The sequence below is a fragment of the Cavia porcellus genome, unplaced genomic scaffold (genome assembly GCF_034190915.1).
Source record: "Cavia porcellus strain 051 isolate PalLab524CR breed Dunkin Hartley unplaced genomic scaffold, mCavPor4.1 scaffold_3, whole genome shotgun sequence".
Classification (NCBI taxonomy): Eukaryota; Metazoa; Chordata; class Mammalia; order Rodentia; family Caviidae; genus Cavia; species Cavia porcellus.
In genome coordinates this window covers 120,080,507-120,092,069 of record NW_026947486.1, presented here as the reverse complement: position 1 = coordinate 120,092,069, position 11,563 = coordinate 120,080,507, and the positions used below count along the sequence as shown (strand labels likewise).

The window sequence follows — 11,563 nt, the reverse complement described above, 5'->3', positions numbered from 1 at the left end:
ATAGCACCAAAGCTGGGCATGGTGATGGGAGCCTATAATCCCAGCATTATAGAGGCTGAGGCAGGAGGATCTCTGTAAATTTGAGACCAGCCTGGGCTACAAAGTGAGCTCAGGGTCACCCTGAACTGCATAGGTAGATACTGTCTCAAAAAGACAAAAAAGGAAAAGAAATAGCACCAAGAACCAACACATGGGGTCATGTCAAATTAAAAGCTTGCACAACAAAGAAAAAAAATCAACAGAGTGAAGAGTCAGTCTATAGAATGGGAAAAGATGTTTTCCAGATATTTCTCAGAATATTAATATCTAGAATATAGCGAACTAAAAAAAGTTGATCCACCAAAAAGGCGCAATCAAAAAACAGGCAGGTGAGATGAATAGACATTCTCAGAAGTACAAATGGCCAATAAATCCACGAAGCCATGCTCAGCATCTCTGGTCATTGGAGAAATGCGAATCAAAACATCACTGAGATTCCAACTCACCCCAGAAAGAATGGCTGTTGTCAAAAAATCAAGTAACAACAGATACTGGCCAGATATGGTGATGCACACCTGTCGTCCAAGCACTAAAGAGGCTGAGACAGGAGGAGGCTTCCTGAGAGTTCGAGGCCAACCGGGCTACATAGCGAGTTTCTAGGCCAGCATCAGCTTCCTAGAGAGACCCTACCTCAAAACAACAAACACATACTGGAGGGGCTGCGGGGAAAAGGGTCCCTCCTTGGCTGCGGGTGGGCGCATAGACTGGTGCAGCCACTGTGGGGGTCTGTGTGCAGTCTTCAGAAGACTCAAAGGAGAAATTGCACTTGCCCAGCTGCCCCCTTCTGGTATCTTCCCTAAAGGGTGAAGACATCAGCTCATAAGAGCTAACGCTTGGAAGCAGCCCATGTGTTCATTTACAGATGAACGGAGAAAGAAAGTGTGGAATTCACACACAGGGAAGCACTACTCTTGTATAAAGAAGGAAACATTTAGTCATTTGTAGGAAAATGGATGCACCTCGAGATCATGACGCTAACTTGAATAAATCCAACCCCAAGCCTCAGTATCACATGGTTCCCCTTCTAGGAGAAGCTGAGAGTAGAACTAATGCTTTTGTTAGGCGGTTCAGTTTTGCTATGCAGTTCAGACCGGCCTTGAGCTAACTTCCTAGCCCTGGCTGACCTCCAGCTCACAATGATCCTCCTGCCTCAGCCTCCGGGAGCGCTGGGATTACAGGAGTTTGCCACCACGGCTGGCTTTATTTTGAATTTTTGGTTGTTTCAATACTACTGGAATTTGCAGTTGAAATTTTGTTTCTTTGTTTTGAGACAGGGTTTCACCACCCGGTCCGGACCAGTGTTGAAGACATTCAGTGAACACGCCCAGTGGCCTCCCTTTGCCCTTGCGGTGTTCAGGCAGCAGTTCCTGCCAGGGGTGGGGTTCAGAGCGCCAGCCCTGCCCTCATGGCGCGGACACTTTGCCAGCCAGACAGCAGCACCCACGCACACTCCTTTAGCGTTTGGGACTTTTCCCCACACCCCTCCACCCTCCAAGTTGGACCTTCTTTCCCTTCTCAGCCCTTGCCCCTGCTTGCCCTTGAGGCTGCAAGGACATGCAAGCGCCACCATGCTCCGCATGCTTCTCTCCTCCTTCTCCTTTGGTGTCCTGTCTCTACTGAGCTTCCCCCGTTATCCGAGATTTTGATCTCTGAAACATCTACGGGTTGGCATGGTAGTGTGTGCCTGTAATCCCAGCAATCAGGAGACTGAGGCAGGAGGACTGTTGTGAATTCAAAGTCAGCCTGGGCTACATAGCAAGACTCTGTCTTAAACTAGCAAAGAAAATGAACAAAAAAGATGTATTATGTACTTGAATTTATTTTGCCTTTTTGAGACAGGGTCTCAGTGTACAGTTCAGGCTGAACTTGAGCTCAGTTTGTAGCCCAGGCTTGTCTTGAATTTGCAAGAATCCTCCTGCCTCAGCCTCCCGAGTGCTGGGATTACAGGCATGAGCCACCATGCCTGGTTTGAGTCCTTTTGTTTTTGATTCTGAGTCAGGGCCTCAGTAAACCACCTAGGCTGGCCTCATGAAATCCGTGATCCTGCTGGGGCGTGGTGGTACACACCTGTCACCCAGCACTCGAGAACCTGAAGCCAGGGGATCCCTGTGAGTGAGGCCAGCCTGGGCTACAGAGTGAGTTCAAGGCCAGCCTGGACTGCATAGTGAGACCCTGTCTGAAAAGCAACAACAACAGCTGGGGATTTAGCTCAGCAGCATAAGCGCCTGCCTTGCAAGCTTGAGGTCATGAGTTTGGTCCCCGGTACAAAACACCACCACCACCACCACAAAAACCTCACATTCCTCCTGCCTCAGCCTCCAGAGTAGCTAGGATAACATATGTGCACCTCTGTGTCTGGTGCTTCTAAGATAGTTTTATAGTTTGGCATTTTATTTTATTTTTAAATTTTTAGTTTGTCTTTTTGAGACAGAGTTTCACTATGCAGTTCAGGCTGGCTTTGAACTCCCAGTAATCCTCTTCTTGAAAGAATCTTGCCCTAGGCCGGACACTGTAGCCAGTAAAATCTTAGAGGCGGAACCAAGCAGCTCCATCTTCCCCGCCCCTAGGAATTTACCTGTGGTGCGAAATGAATACCAATGGGCTACCTGTGCATCAGGAATGCCCCTTAGGCTCCACCCCAAACCTAAGCTACATGTATGCCCCCACTCCGCGTGTCCCACGGAGAGATTGCCAGACCCCGAAGGGACAGGGGATCTCTCCCTGCATTCTTTTTGTGTGTGTGTGTGTAAACTTGTATTTGATCTCCCTGCATTCTTAAAGGTCATTAATATTTCATGCTTCTTATCTTTTCAGCCGCGCCAAAATTCTATCACCTCTTGCCTCACTCAGCCTACCAAGTGCTGGGATTATAGGCGTGTGCTAACATACCTGGCAAATTTGGCATTTTAAATTTATTTATTTACTTATTTATCTTATCTTTTTGAGACAGGGTCTCACTATGCAGTTCAGGCTGGCCTTGAGCTCACTTTGTAGCCCAGGCTGGTCTTGAATTTACAGGGATCCTCCTGCCTCAGCCTCCCAAGTACTGGGATTACAGGAATGCGCCACTACACCTAGCTTGGCATTTTAAATTTAGGTCCAAGATCCATTTCAAATCCTTTTGCCTCAGCGTCCTGAGGGCTGGGATTACAGGCGTTGGCCTCAGATTAATTTCTATGGAAGGCGTCCCCTGAAAGAATTTTGGGAAGTTCTGTATCCACTACCACGACACAGTACATACATGTGTTTTGAGGTTGACACCTGTAATGTCTTCGCACTTGTCTGTGAAGGCAGCTAAGTTAGTGGGAGTCAATACAGAGAGGAACTGGCTGTCAAGGAAATCAGCAAAAAAATTAAAACGTCAGAATAGTGGCTGGAGGTGCATTTGCAGAAGGCCAGGGCTCAAGATGGAGGTGGGAGGGCCAAGCCGGCACGCGTCCCTGAGCAGCGACTGAAATTATCTCCTCATCGGTATCACCCTTGGTACAGGAAACCAGATAGGCATCAGTCACCCAGGTGGGTAACCAGACCATCCAGACCCATCCCATCCCCAGAATGCCTTTGTTCATTCCATGTACCCTTGCTGCGTGACTCACTTGCCCATTGGAAGCATGTCAGCTAGGCAACCATACTGGTAATCTTATTGGTTGGTTATAGTTTAATCTCGTTATTTTGCTTGTTTCTTTGTTTTTTGAAATAGGGTCTTGCTTTGTAGTTCAGCCTTGAACTCATGACGACCTTCCTGCCTCAGCCTCCCAAGTGCTAGGGTGACAGTTGGGGCCACCATGCCTGGCCTCACTCTGTGATTCTGTACCCATGTCAAGATGTTGATGTAAGAAGCACTCTTAGGGAAATAACTTCAGACCCCCTTTTGGGTCCTTTCCTGTCTCTCAGGCGCTCTTCCTCTCCACAAATCTTTCCTGATCTTAACCTTTGTTGTTCCTTAGAATTCATTCTTTGATTGCAGGGGACACAAACTTGGGAATTGGGGGTGTCTGACATCTAGCAGGTTGGGAGTTATATTTTCTCCTATATGGGTCAGTAAAGGCTGTAATTTGGGGGGGGTACCAGAAGTATTAATGTAAAACGAAATCTGTAATGCTATTTTCTCTTTCTTTTCTTTTTTCTTTTTTTTTTCTTTTTTGTCTTTTTAAGACAGGGTTTCACTATGTAGTGCAGGCTAGACTTGAACTCACTTTGTAGCCCAAGATGGCCTCTAATTTGTGACAATCCTTCTACCTCAGCCTCCCCCGTGCTGGGATTGCCATTGTGTGCAATTGTACCTGGCCCCTTCCTTCCTTCCTTCCTTCCTTCCTTCCTTCCTTCCTTCCTTCCTTCCTTCTTTCCTTCCTTCCTTCCTTCCTTCCATTTTTCTTCCTTCTTTCCATCTTTCTTTCTGTCTCTTTCTCTCTCTCGCTCTCTCTTGGTTTGAGACAAGGCCTTACTATGTAGTTCAGGCTGGCCATTAACCTCACTATGCAACTCAACTTGGCCTTGAACTCATGGTGATCCTCCTGCCTCAGCCTCTAGCGTGCAGCTAGTTTTCACATGAGGCCAAGGACAGGGACATAGCTTGTGAGTGGGTCCCACAGCCCTGCCTTACTGCTGATCTCTTTCGGGCCCTTAGTGACTGCAGCACAGTGATGAGGTCCCGTGCAGAGCGCTGTGCTGGGGGTCCACTGTCCATTCCCATCGACAGACTGGAGCTGTCTTACTCCCCCTTCAGGCTTGTTTCTGGTGAGTGGTTAGTTACCTGCAGCTCTGGGAAACAAGTAGCCCTCACGACTGGCACCGTATGAGGTCACTGGGTCCCTCTGCCACCCTTTCCAATCTCACGGTTCACCAGGTGACCTCGTTTGAGCAGGTGAGCAGGTGCGGTTGGGTCTCTGGAGCCTTCCTCAGAGGGCCGGCGGGAGGGGGGGAGCGGAAAGGCAGGAGCTGAGATTTTGTTTTGGGGTGGAGCGCACTTGTGACTTGGTGGAGGCCTGTGGTACAGGCCATGGGGACATGCTCCAGCCCCAGTGAAGACACCAGGCTCCCTCCTAGAGGGCCGCCGGAAGTATGAGACCTCCTTCAACCCCATGCATGCAGGTATTTGGCCCAAAGAGAAGGGGATTTAGGCAAGGAGTGAGCTGAAGCCCGGCTGCGGTGGGGGTAGAGAGGCCTGTGTGGGGACCTGACCGGTGGGCACAGAGAGTGGTTTAGGCACTCCAGGAGGGCACCCAGCTGGCGGGTGGAGGGAGGCCACAGAGGGCCGAGCAGTGCCTGCGGCATGCATGGAGTCAAGCGAGGCCTGGGAGCCTCCAGTCCCATGTGTTCTGGTGGAAGAGACCGTGGGCAGGGGTTCCAGGTCGTGGAGTGGTGGAGGCAGGGTCCAGGTACAAGGGATGGCAGTTGCAAGGGGGAAGATGGCCTGGCTGGCCTGGCCACCGCAGCGGCTGTGTGAGCAGAGGCCCAAAGGCAGAGAGCCATGGCAACAAGTGGGAGAAGAGACTTCCTAATGTGAGTCCCTGGTGGTGCAAAGGCCCTGAGGCCACTGAGCAGGGCTAGGAGCAGCCGGCCCTGGGCCAATTGGCCAGCAGAGGCAAGGAGGGAAGCAGTTGCTCAGGGATTGCCTTACAAGGAGCCCTGCAGCGCCAGGGCCACAGGCTCCTTGGCCACCACGTGCTTGACCAGCAGCGGCCGCGGGAGCATGCGGAGGGTGCGGGGTGGTGGGGCGCCACTGGAGGCTCCGTGCGGCAGCCACTGAGAGTGGTAACACTCCGGCATCAGCTGCAGGTGGGCACCCGCCTACCGGGGCCAGCTATCGCCCCTTGCACACCTGTCACGTTTGGAGCGCCCCCTGCCGGGACGCGCGCGGCGCACGCAGCTCACTACACGTTGGCCGGGATGCCGAGGTCGCCCACTCTCACTAGGCGCCGAGGGCCGAACTGCAGCGGGGCGGCCCGCCGCGCGGGTGGCCATGGTCGTGACAGGTGGTCGTGAGCGGGGCTACAGGTGCATTCTGACTGGTTGGTGGCCTGGGTGGCTCATGCCTGCCTGTGGGAGCTGTGCAGCCGTGGAGGAGCCAGAGGGGGAGGGGTCTGGGCTTTGTCGGTGGGAGGTGGGCCAAGGGGCGGGGTGGGGGCTCCCCTAAAGCCCTTGCAAAGCGTGAGCCTCTTGGCTCCGATGTGTGGAGTTGAGGGGTGGACCAGCGTGGGTCGCTGTTGGGGTGCAAGGCCTCGGGGGACAGGGAGGAAGGAGGGGATGCGGAGCCACCTCAGTGAGAGGTGGCTATGGGGGAGGGTCGGCTCAAGCCGGGCCAGGAGGGGGCTCCCGCCGCCGGAGGTGGGAGGTGGGAGGGCTGAGGGCCAGGGCAGAGGGCAGAGGGCCAGCTCTCCCTGGGGACTGCTGCCCCCCGCAGACATACTGCTGCTCAAGAAGCAGACCGAGGACATCAGCAGCCTCTACGAGATTGAGATCGAGATCAAAATGGGGGAAGCTGGCCTCGTGAGTGCGCGGGTCTGGGTGTGCCAGTGTGTGCCCACGACACTTGCGCAGCCATGGGATGGGGTGTGGGTGTCTCTGGGTGTGTGGATATCAGTGAATTGAGGTGCGTGGGTGTTTGGGTGTGTGAAGTTTGCCAGTGGATGTGAATGTGTGCACGTGGGCGTGTGCATGTGCCAGGGTGGGGGGCATGGGGCCTCTCCCACTCCTTCAGCCAGAAACCCCCCTTCCTCTCCCCCTCCCTTCTGCCTCCTCCCCTCCTTTCCCCTTCCCTGTCCTAATTTGCACCCCCACGCCTCCCCATCTGCCCCTGCACACCTCGTGGCCCTCAAGTGCATCCCAAAGAAGGCATTGCACGGCAGAATGAGATGGCCGTGCTCCGCAGGTGGGCGCGGGGGTCTGTCCCACCCTGGCCAGATGGTCCCGGATGCCTTGGGCACAGAATGGCAAGCCCAGTGGGGAAGGGATGAGAAGAGGCTGTCCATGGGCGTCCAGGCCCAGGTGGCCAAAATGGTTTTCTGTCAGCCACCCCAACACTGTGGCCCTGGAGGACGTCCATGAGAGCCCGTCTCACCTGTACCTGGCCATGGAGCCGTGAGGAGCCTGGGAGTAGGGTGGGGGGCTGGGCAGTGCAGGGGGAGCCAGCGCCAAGGGACTGCTGACCCCTGCTCTCCTCAGGGTGACAGGCTGTGAGCTGTTTGACCACATCATGGAGCGGGGCTCCTACGCCGAGAAGGACCCCAGCCACCTGTGGGGCAGGTCCTCGGGGCTGTCTCCTAACTGCCTGGGCATCGTGCATCGATACTTCAAGGTGCTGTCCACAGTGCCTCTCCACAGAGCCCGCCCAGGGCCCCACCCCATCCTGATGCTAGGGCTGCGCCAGGCTGACCCCTCGTGTAGCCCAAAGACCTCCTCTGTGCGACCCTTTTTGAGGACTCAAAGATCATGATATCTGACTTTGGACTCTCCAAGATCCAGGCCGGGAACATGCTGGGCGTGGCCTGTGGAACCCCGGGCTACATGGGTGAGCAGGGCACATACTCTGAGGCTGCCTGGGGCTGGGCGGGCCAGGGACCCTGGGCAGCCGAGGGGCTGGGGGGCTGTTGCCCACTCCTGGGGCTGCATGGTCCGAAGCTGGTGACAGTGTGTTTGTTGCATGCATGCCATGTGTGGCGTCTGCCTGTCTGTCTCTGGCCCCCAGACCCAGAGCTTTTGGAGCAGAAACCCCACGGTAAGGCTGTAGATGTGTGGGCCCTGGGTGCCATCTCCTGCATCCTTAGGATGTGACCACCGTGAAGGCTGGACTCCTGTTGGGTTGGGGAGGGACGGACAGCCAAATGACTCATCTGTGGTTGCCAGGCTGTGAGGGTACCCCCCGTTCTACGATGAGAGCGACCCCAAACTTTTCAGCCAGATCCTGAGGGCCAGCTATGAGTTCAGCTCCCCCTTCCGGGATGACACTTCCGAATCGGGTGAGCTTGGGCCCGGTCCCAGCCCTGTGTGCAGGAGGGGAGGCCACCGCTGGGAACAGTGCTGACCAGGTTCCCCTGCAGCCAAAGATTTCATCCGGCACCTTCTGGAGCGAGGTCTCCAGAAGAGGTTCACCTGCAGCAGGCCTTGCAGCACCTGTGGTGAGTTCCGCCCCTCGAGCTGTCCCGTGGCCAGGGGCCTGCCTTATCTCTAGCCTTTCCCAGGATCTCTGGGGATATGGCCTTGAATAAGGACATCCTGGGCTCCGTCAGCGAGCAGATCCAGAGGAACTTTGCCCGGATGCACTGGAAGCTCATAGGGAGACGCTCCGGGCTGCTGTGGGCCTTAGGGTCTGGGGCTGCATCGGGGCACGGCTGCCCCTGCCTCCCCCCACTTCCCGCATGGAGCATTCAATGCCGCCTCATTCCCGTGCCACATCCATAGGCTAGGACAGAGCCCGGATGGCGAGGAGACTACAGGGCAGGGCATGCTTCGTCACAGCCACCCTGGCCTGCAGACTGGCCGGCTGTCAAGTGGTGATACCCGAGTGTGTGGGGCTGAGAGCCAGGTGGGATGGAGCCCACTGGCCAGAGGGCAGAGAGGACGGGAGTAGCAGAAGGGCAGAGAAGGCAGGTGGGTGCTCCTGCGACCCGATAGTGCGTGGAGACCACCGGCTCTGGATCACCTCTTTTTCCTCCTCCACCCTAGGTGGCTGCCGAGGCCGAGCAGACTGACCCTCTCTCCCCACCTCCTTCCTGAGGTTGTCCCCAACAATAAGGACAGCATTGAGGAGAGAGAGGTGTGGTGTCCTGGTCCCCCGGGGTATGGATGTGGAGGAAGGGGCCCCACAATGGACCTTGCTCTCCTAATCACCCCAGAACTTCCTCCAACACTCCAACCCTTGCCAAACAGGCCACTGTCCACCAGGTCGGCTACCCAAGAGGTCTGAGTGTGTCCAGCATGAGGGCTGTGGCAGGAGGATGATGGGCACTTTCCCCAGGGGCCCTTGCCATGTCCGGGTACCCAGGGCCCACTGCAGTGAACTCGGGGACCAGCGGGGCTTGCCGGGGGGCTCAGGCTCAAGTTGAAGCCAGAGGGCCTGGCTGCCACCGAGGAGAGCAGCAATGACCCTGTCCTGTCGAAGTGGAAGCAGGGACAACTACTCTCTGTGCTGGCACAATGCCACAGCTTCCTGAACCCAGAAATCTGAGGCCACCTGCAGGCCACTCCACGTGTCCGATGTTGGACCACATAGCCCAGTCCCACCCTGGGCCAGGTCTCTCTGCTCCTTTGTGGGGTCCCTGCTTGCCTTGCCTGTGGGTCACGGTCGGTTGGGCCTTGGGTGTGTGTCAGGTCCTGGGCATGGGTGGGCGCATCAGAGGAGGTTCCTGCCATCAGCAGAGGGGACTGGGAGGGGCGTGGTCTCACCTGGATGACAAGACCCCCTGTGCCTCAGCAGGGGCGATCCCGACTCTGCAGTTTGGCCTCCTGCCGGCAGGGGGCACCATGACCACATCTTTCGACCGCCCCTGGCTACCTCTGGACCTTGAAGTACTTGGGGAAGCGGCAGGCAGGGACATTGTCAGGAGAAAGATTGGGGTCACCTGCAGTTGTGCCTTGTGCCGTCCTGAGGGCAAGCAGGCTCGGCTGAGTAGGTGGGAGAGGGCCGGTGGCCGGTGGTGGAGCCCCCCTGACACTATCTGGTGAGGTGCTTGGAAGCGGGATGCAGAGTGGGGCGTCTTTCCTGGGAATTGAGGGGCACCCCCACACCTGGGACAAGCAGAGTGAGGCCTGGAGCACGCTTGTGGGCGACAGGGGTTTCAGGAAAGCTGCATCCGGAGGGCCACTCTGGGACAGGTGGCCATGCTGAGTGGCCAGTGCGACCATTTGTCAACGAAGTTTTAAGTAGGGTGGCTTGGAGAGATGGTGACGTGGGTTTGATGTGCCAAGTTGGAGGTGCCTGAGGGACAGGAAATAGAGACAGAGCCCCTCTTTGCAGGTATGCAGCCAGCCTTACAGACAGACAGAGATGCTACAGGCAGCACTCAAGTGAGCACTTGCTATGTGTCTCTTGCTGGTCGGGGCTGCGCATAGTTTCACTTGAAACTCCTCTGAGAATGAGATAATTAAAACCTCATCATTGTTTACCCTTCCACATGGGGAAACTGAGGTATGGAGAGGCTGAGACCACACAGCTTGTAGTGGGACAAACATCTTCCTGCCTGCCCCAGTACCAGTGGTTTGTGGCCTGGGACATAGGGTGGTGTGGGGTTGCGTCCCACCTTTCCTTCTGAGACTGCAGTGTCAGTGTGCTGGGGGACCCACCCTGGGTTTCGGGGTGGTCCTTGAAGGTGCTCTGTCTGCCTCCAAGTCCCATCCAGTGGGGACTAGGGTTTTTCCTATGGTGGGAGGGCTGCGATGGGTGGCCCAGAAATGGTGCATGTGGGATGCAGCTTGGGGGGGCTGGCATGGGCATGAGGGAGTCAGGGTGCTGCCAGGACCCCAGGAGAGAAGCCAGGCAGTGGCTGAGCTGGCGCCACAAGCTGCACAGTCCTTCCTGCCCAACACTGTTCATGTCCGTGGTAACGGTGTTTGCCACTGAGCTCACCTTTCCCCTGGGCGCCCCAGCTCCACCTTTTGACTGCAGGCTGGCAAGATCAAAGGATTGGGTGCTTTGGAAATCGTGAAGAACCCCAATTTGTAGGGCAGCTGGGAGAGGAAGTGGCTATAGAGAGCGTGAAGAGACCTTTCCAAGAGGGGACCAAGGAGCCACTGAAGCCTTTTTTTTTTTTTCCTGATACGGGGAATCAAACTCAGGACTTTGTGCTTGCCAGGCAGGCACTTGTGCCATTGAGCTACATCCCTGGCCCTGAAGCCTTTTAAGCAGGATGCAGATGACACTGGAATTTTGCTTAAGAATGCTTTCAACGTGGGAGTGGTAGCCCTCACCTATCATCCCCACCCTAGGAAGGGGAGGCTGAGGCAGAAGAATCTCTACCAGTTCAAGGCCAGTTTGTGAGATCTTGTCTCCCTACCTCTTCCCCTCAGAAGTGCTTCCTGGTATTTTTTGGCCCTTTCTGGTCCCTCTTGACAAATTTTAAATCCACACACTCATTTGTGCAGTTCTCCTCCCTCACACCCCATTGGGGTTCTGACAGCCCTTCTCATCCTGCGAGCCAGGTTCTGCTCTCACAGGGTCCCCTGAGTGGAGGCCAATTTCTCCTTGTAGTTCTTTCACCTGGTGCCTTATGTAATTCTAAGCTATGTTATTAAGAGCATGCGTGTTGACAACTGCTATATATTTCAGGTAGGTTGAGTAGTGACAGGCGCTGGTGCCTCGCACTCCTTTTCACTGCTCTGCTTTGTCCGACAGTAATCACATAACTATACCTTTTTGTTACTATTTGCCCGCCATATCTTTTTCCATCCTCTCAAACTTAAAAGTTTTTTCATTGAAATGTAATTCACATACTATGAAATATACCCTTGAAAATGCAGTTTGGTGTTTTTTTTGCGTATACTTATGGAGTTTTGCTACAGTCTCCAACCTCTGATTCCAGAATATTTT

The 11,563-nt window shown here is 55.1% G+C and overlaps 1 protein-coding gene across 1 annotated transcript; it reads left to right on the top strand.

The window, feature by feature from the left end:
* Positions 1–5,825: 5,825 nt before the first annotated feature.
* Positions 5,826–11,492, top strand: Pnck (pregnancy up-regulated nonubiquitous CaM kinase). The gene is given in 12 exon segments (XM_023560542.2): positions 5,826–6,050; positions 6,443–6,544; positions 6,836–6,883; positions 6,886–6,916; positions 7,051–7,119; positions 7,204–7,336; positions 7,426–7,808; positions 7,885–7,997; positions 8,079–8,132; positions 8,135–8,156; positions 8,220–8,308; positions 8,400–11,492. Coding segments are annotated over 12 exon segments (1,302 nt in total). The 5' UTR covers positions 5,826–6,001; the 3' UTR covers positions 8,609–11,492.
* The last annotated feature ends 71 nt before the right edge of the window (positions 11,493–11,563 follow it).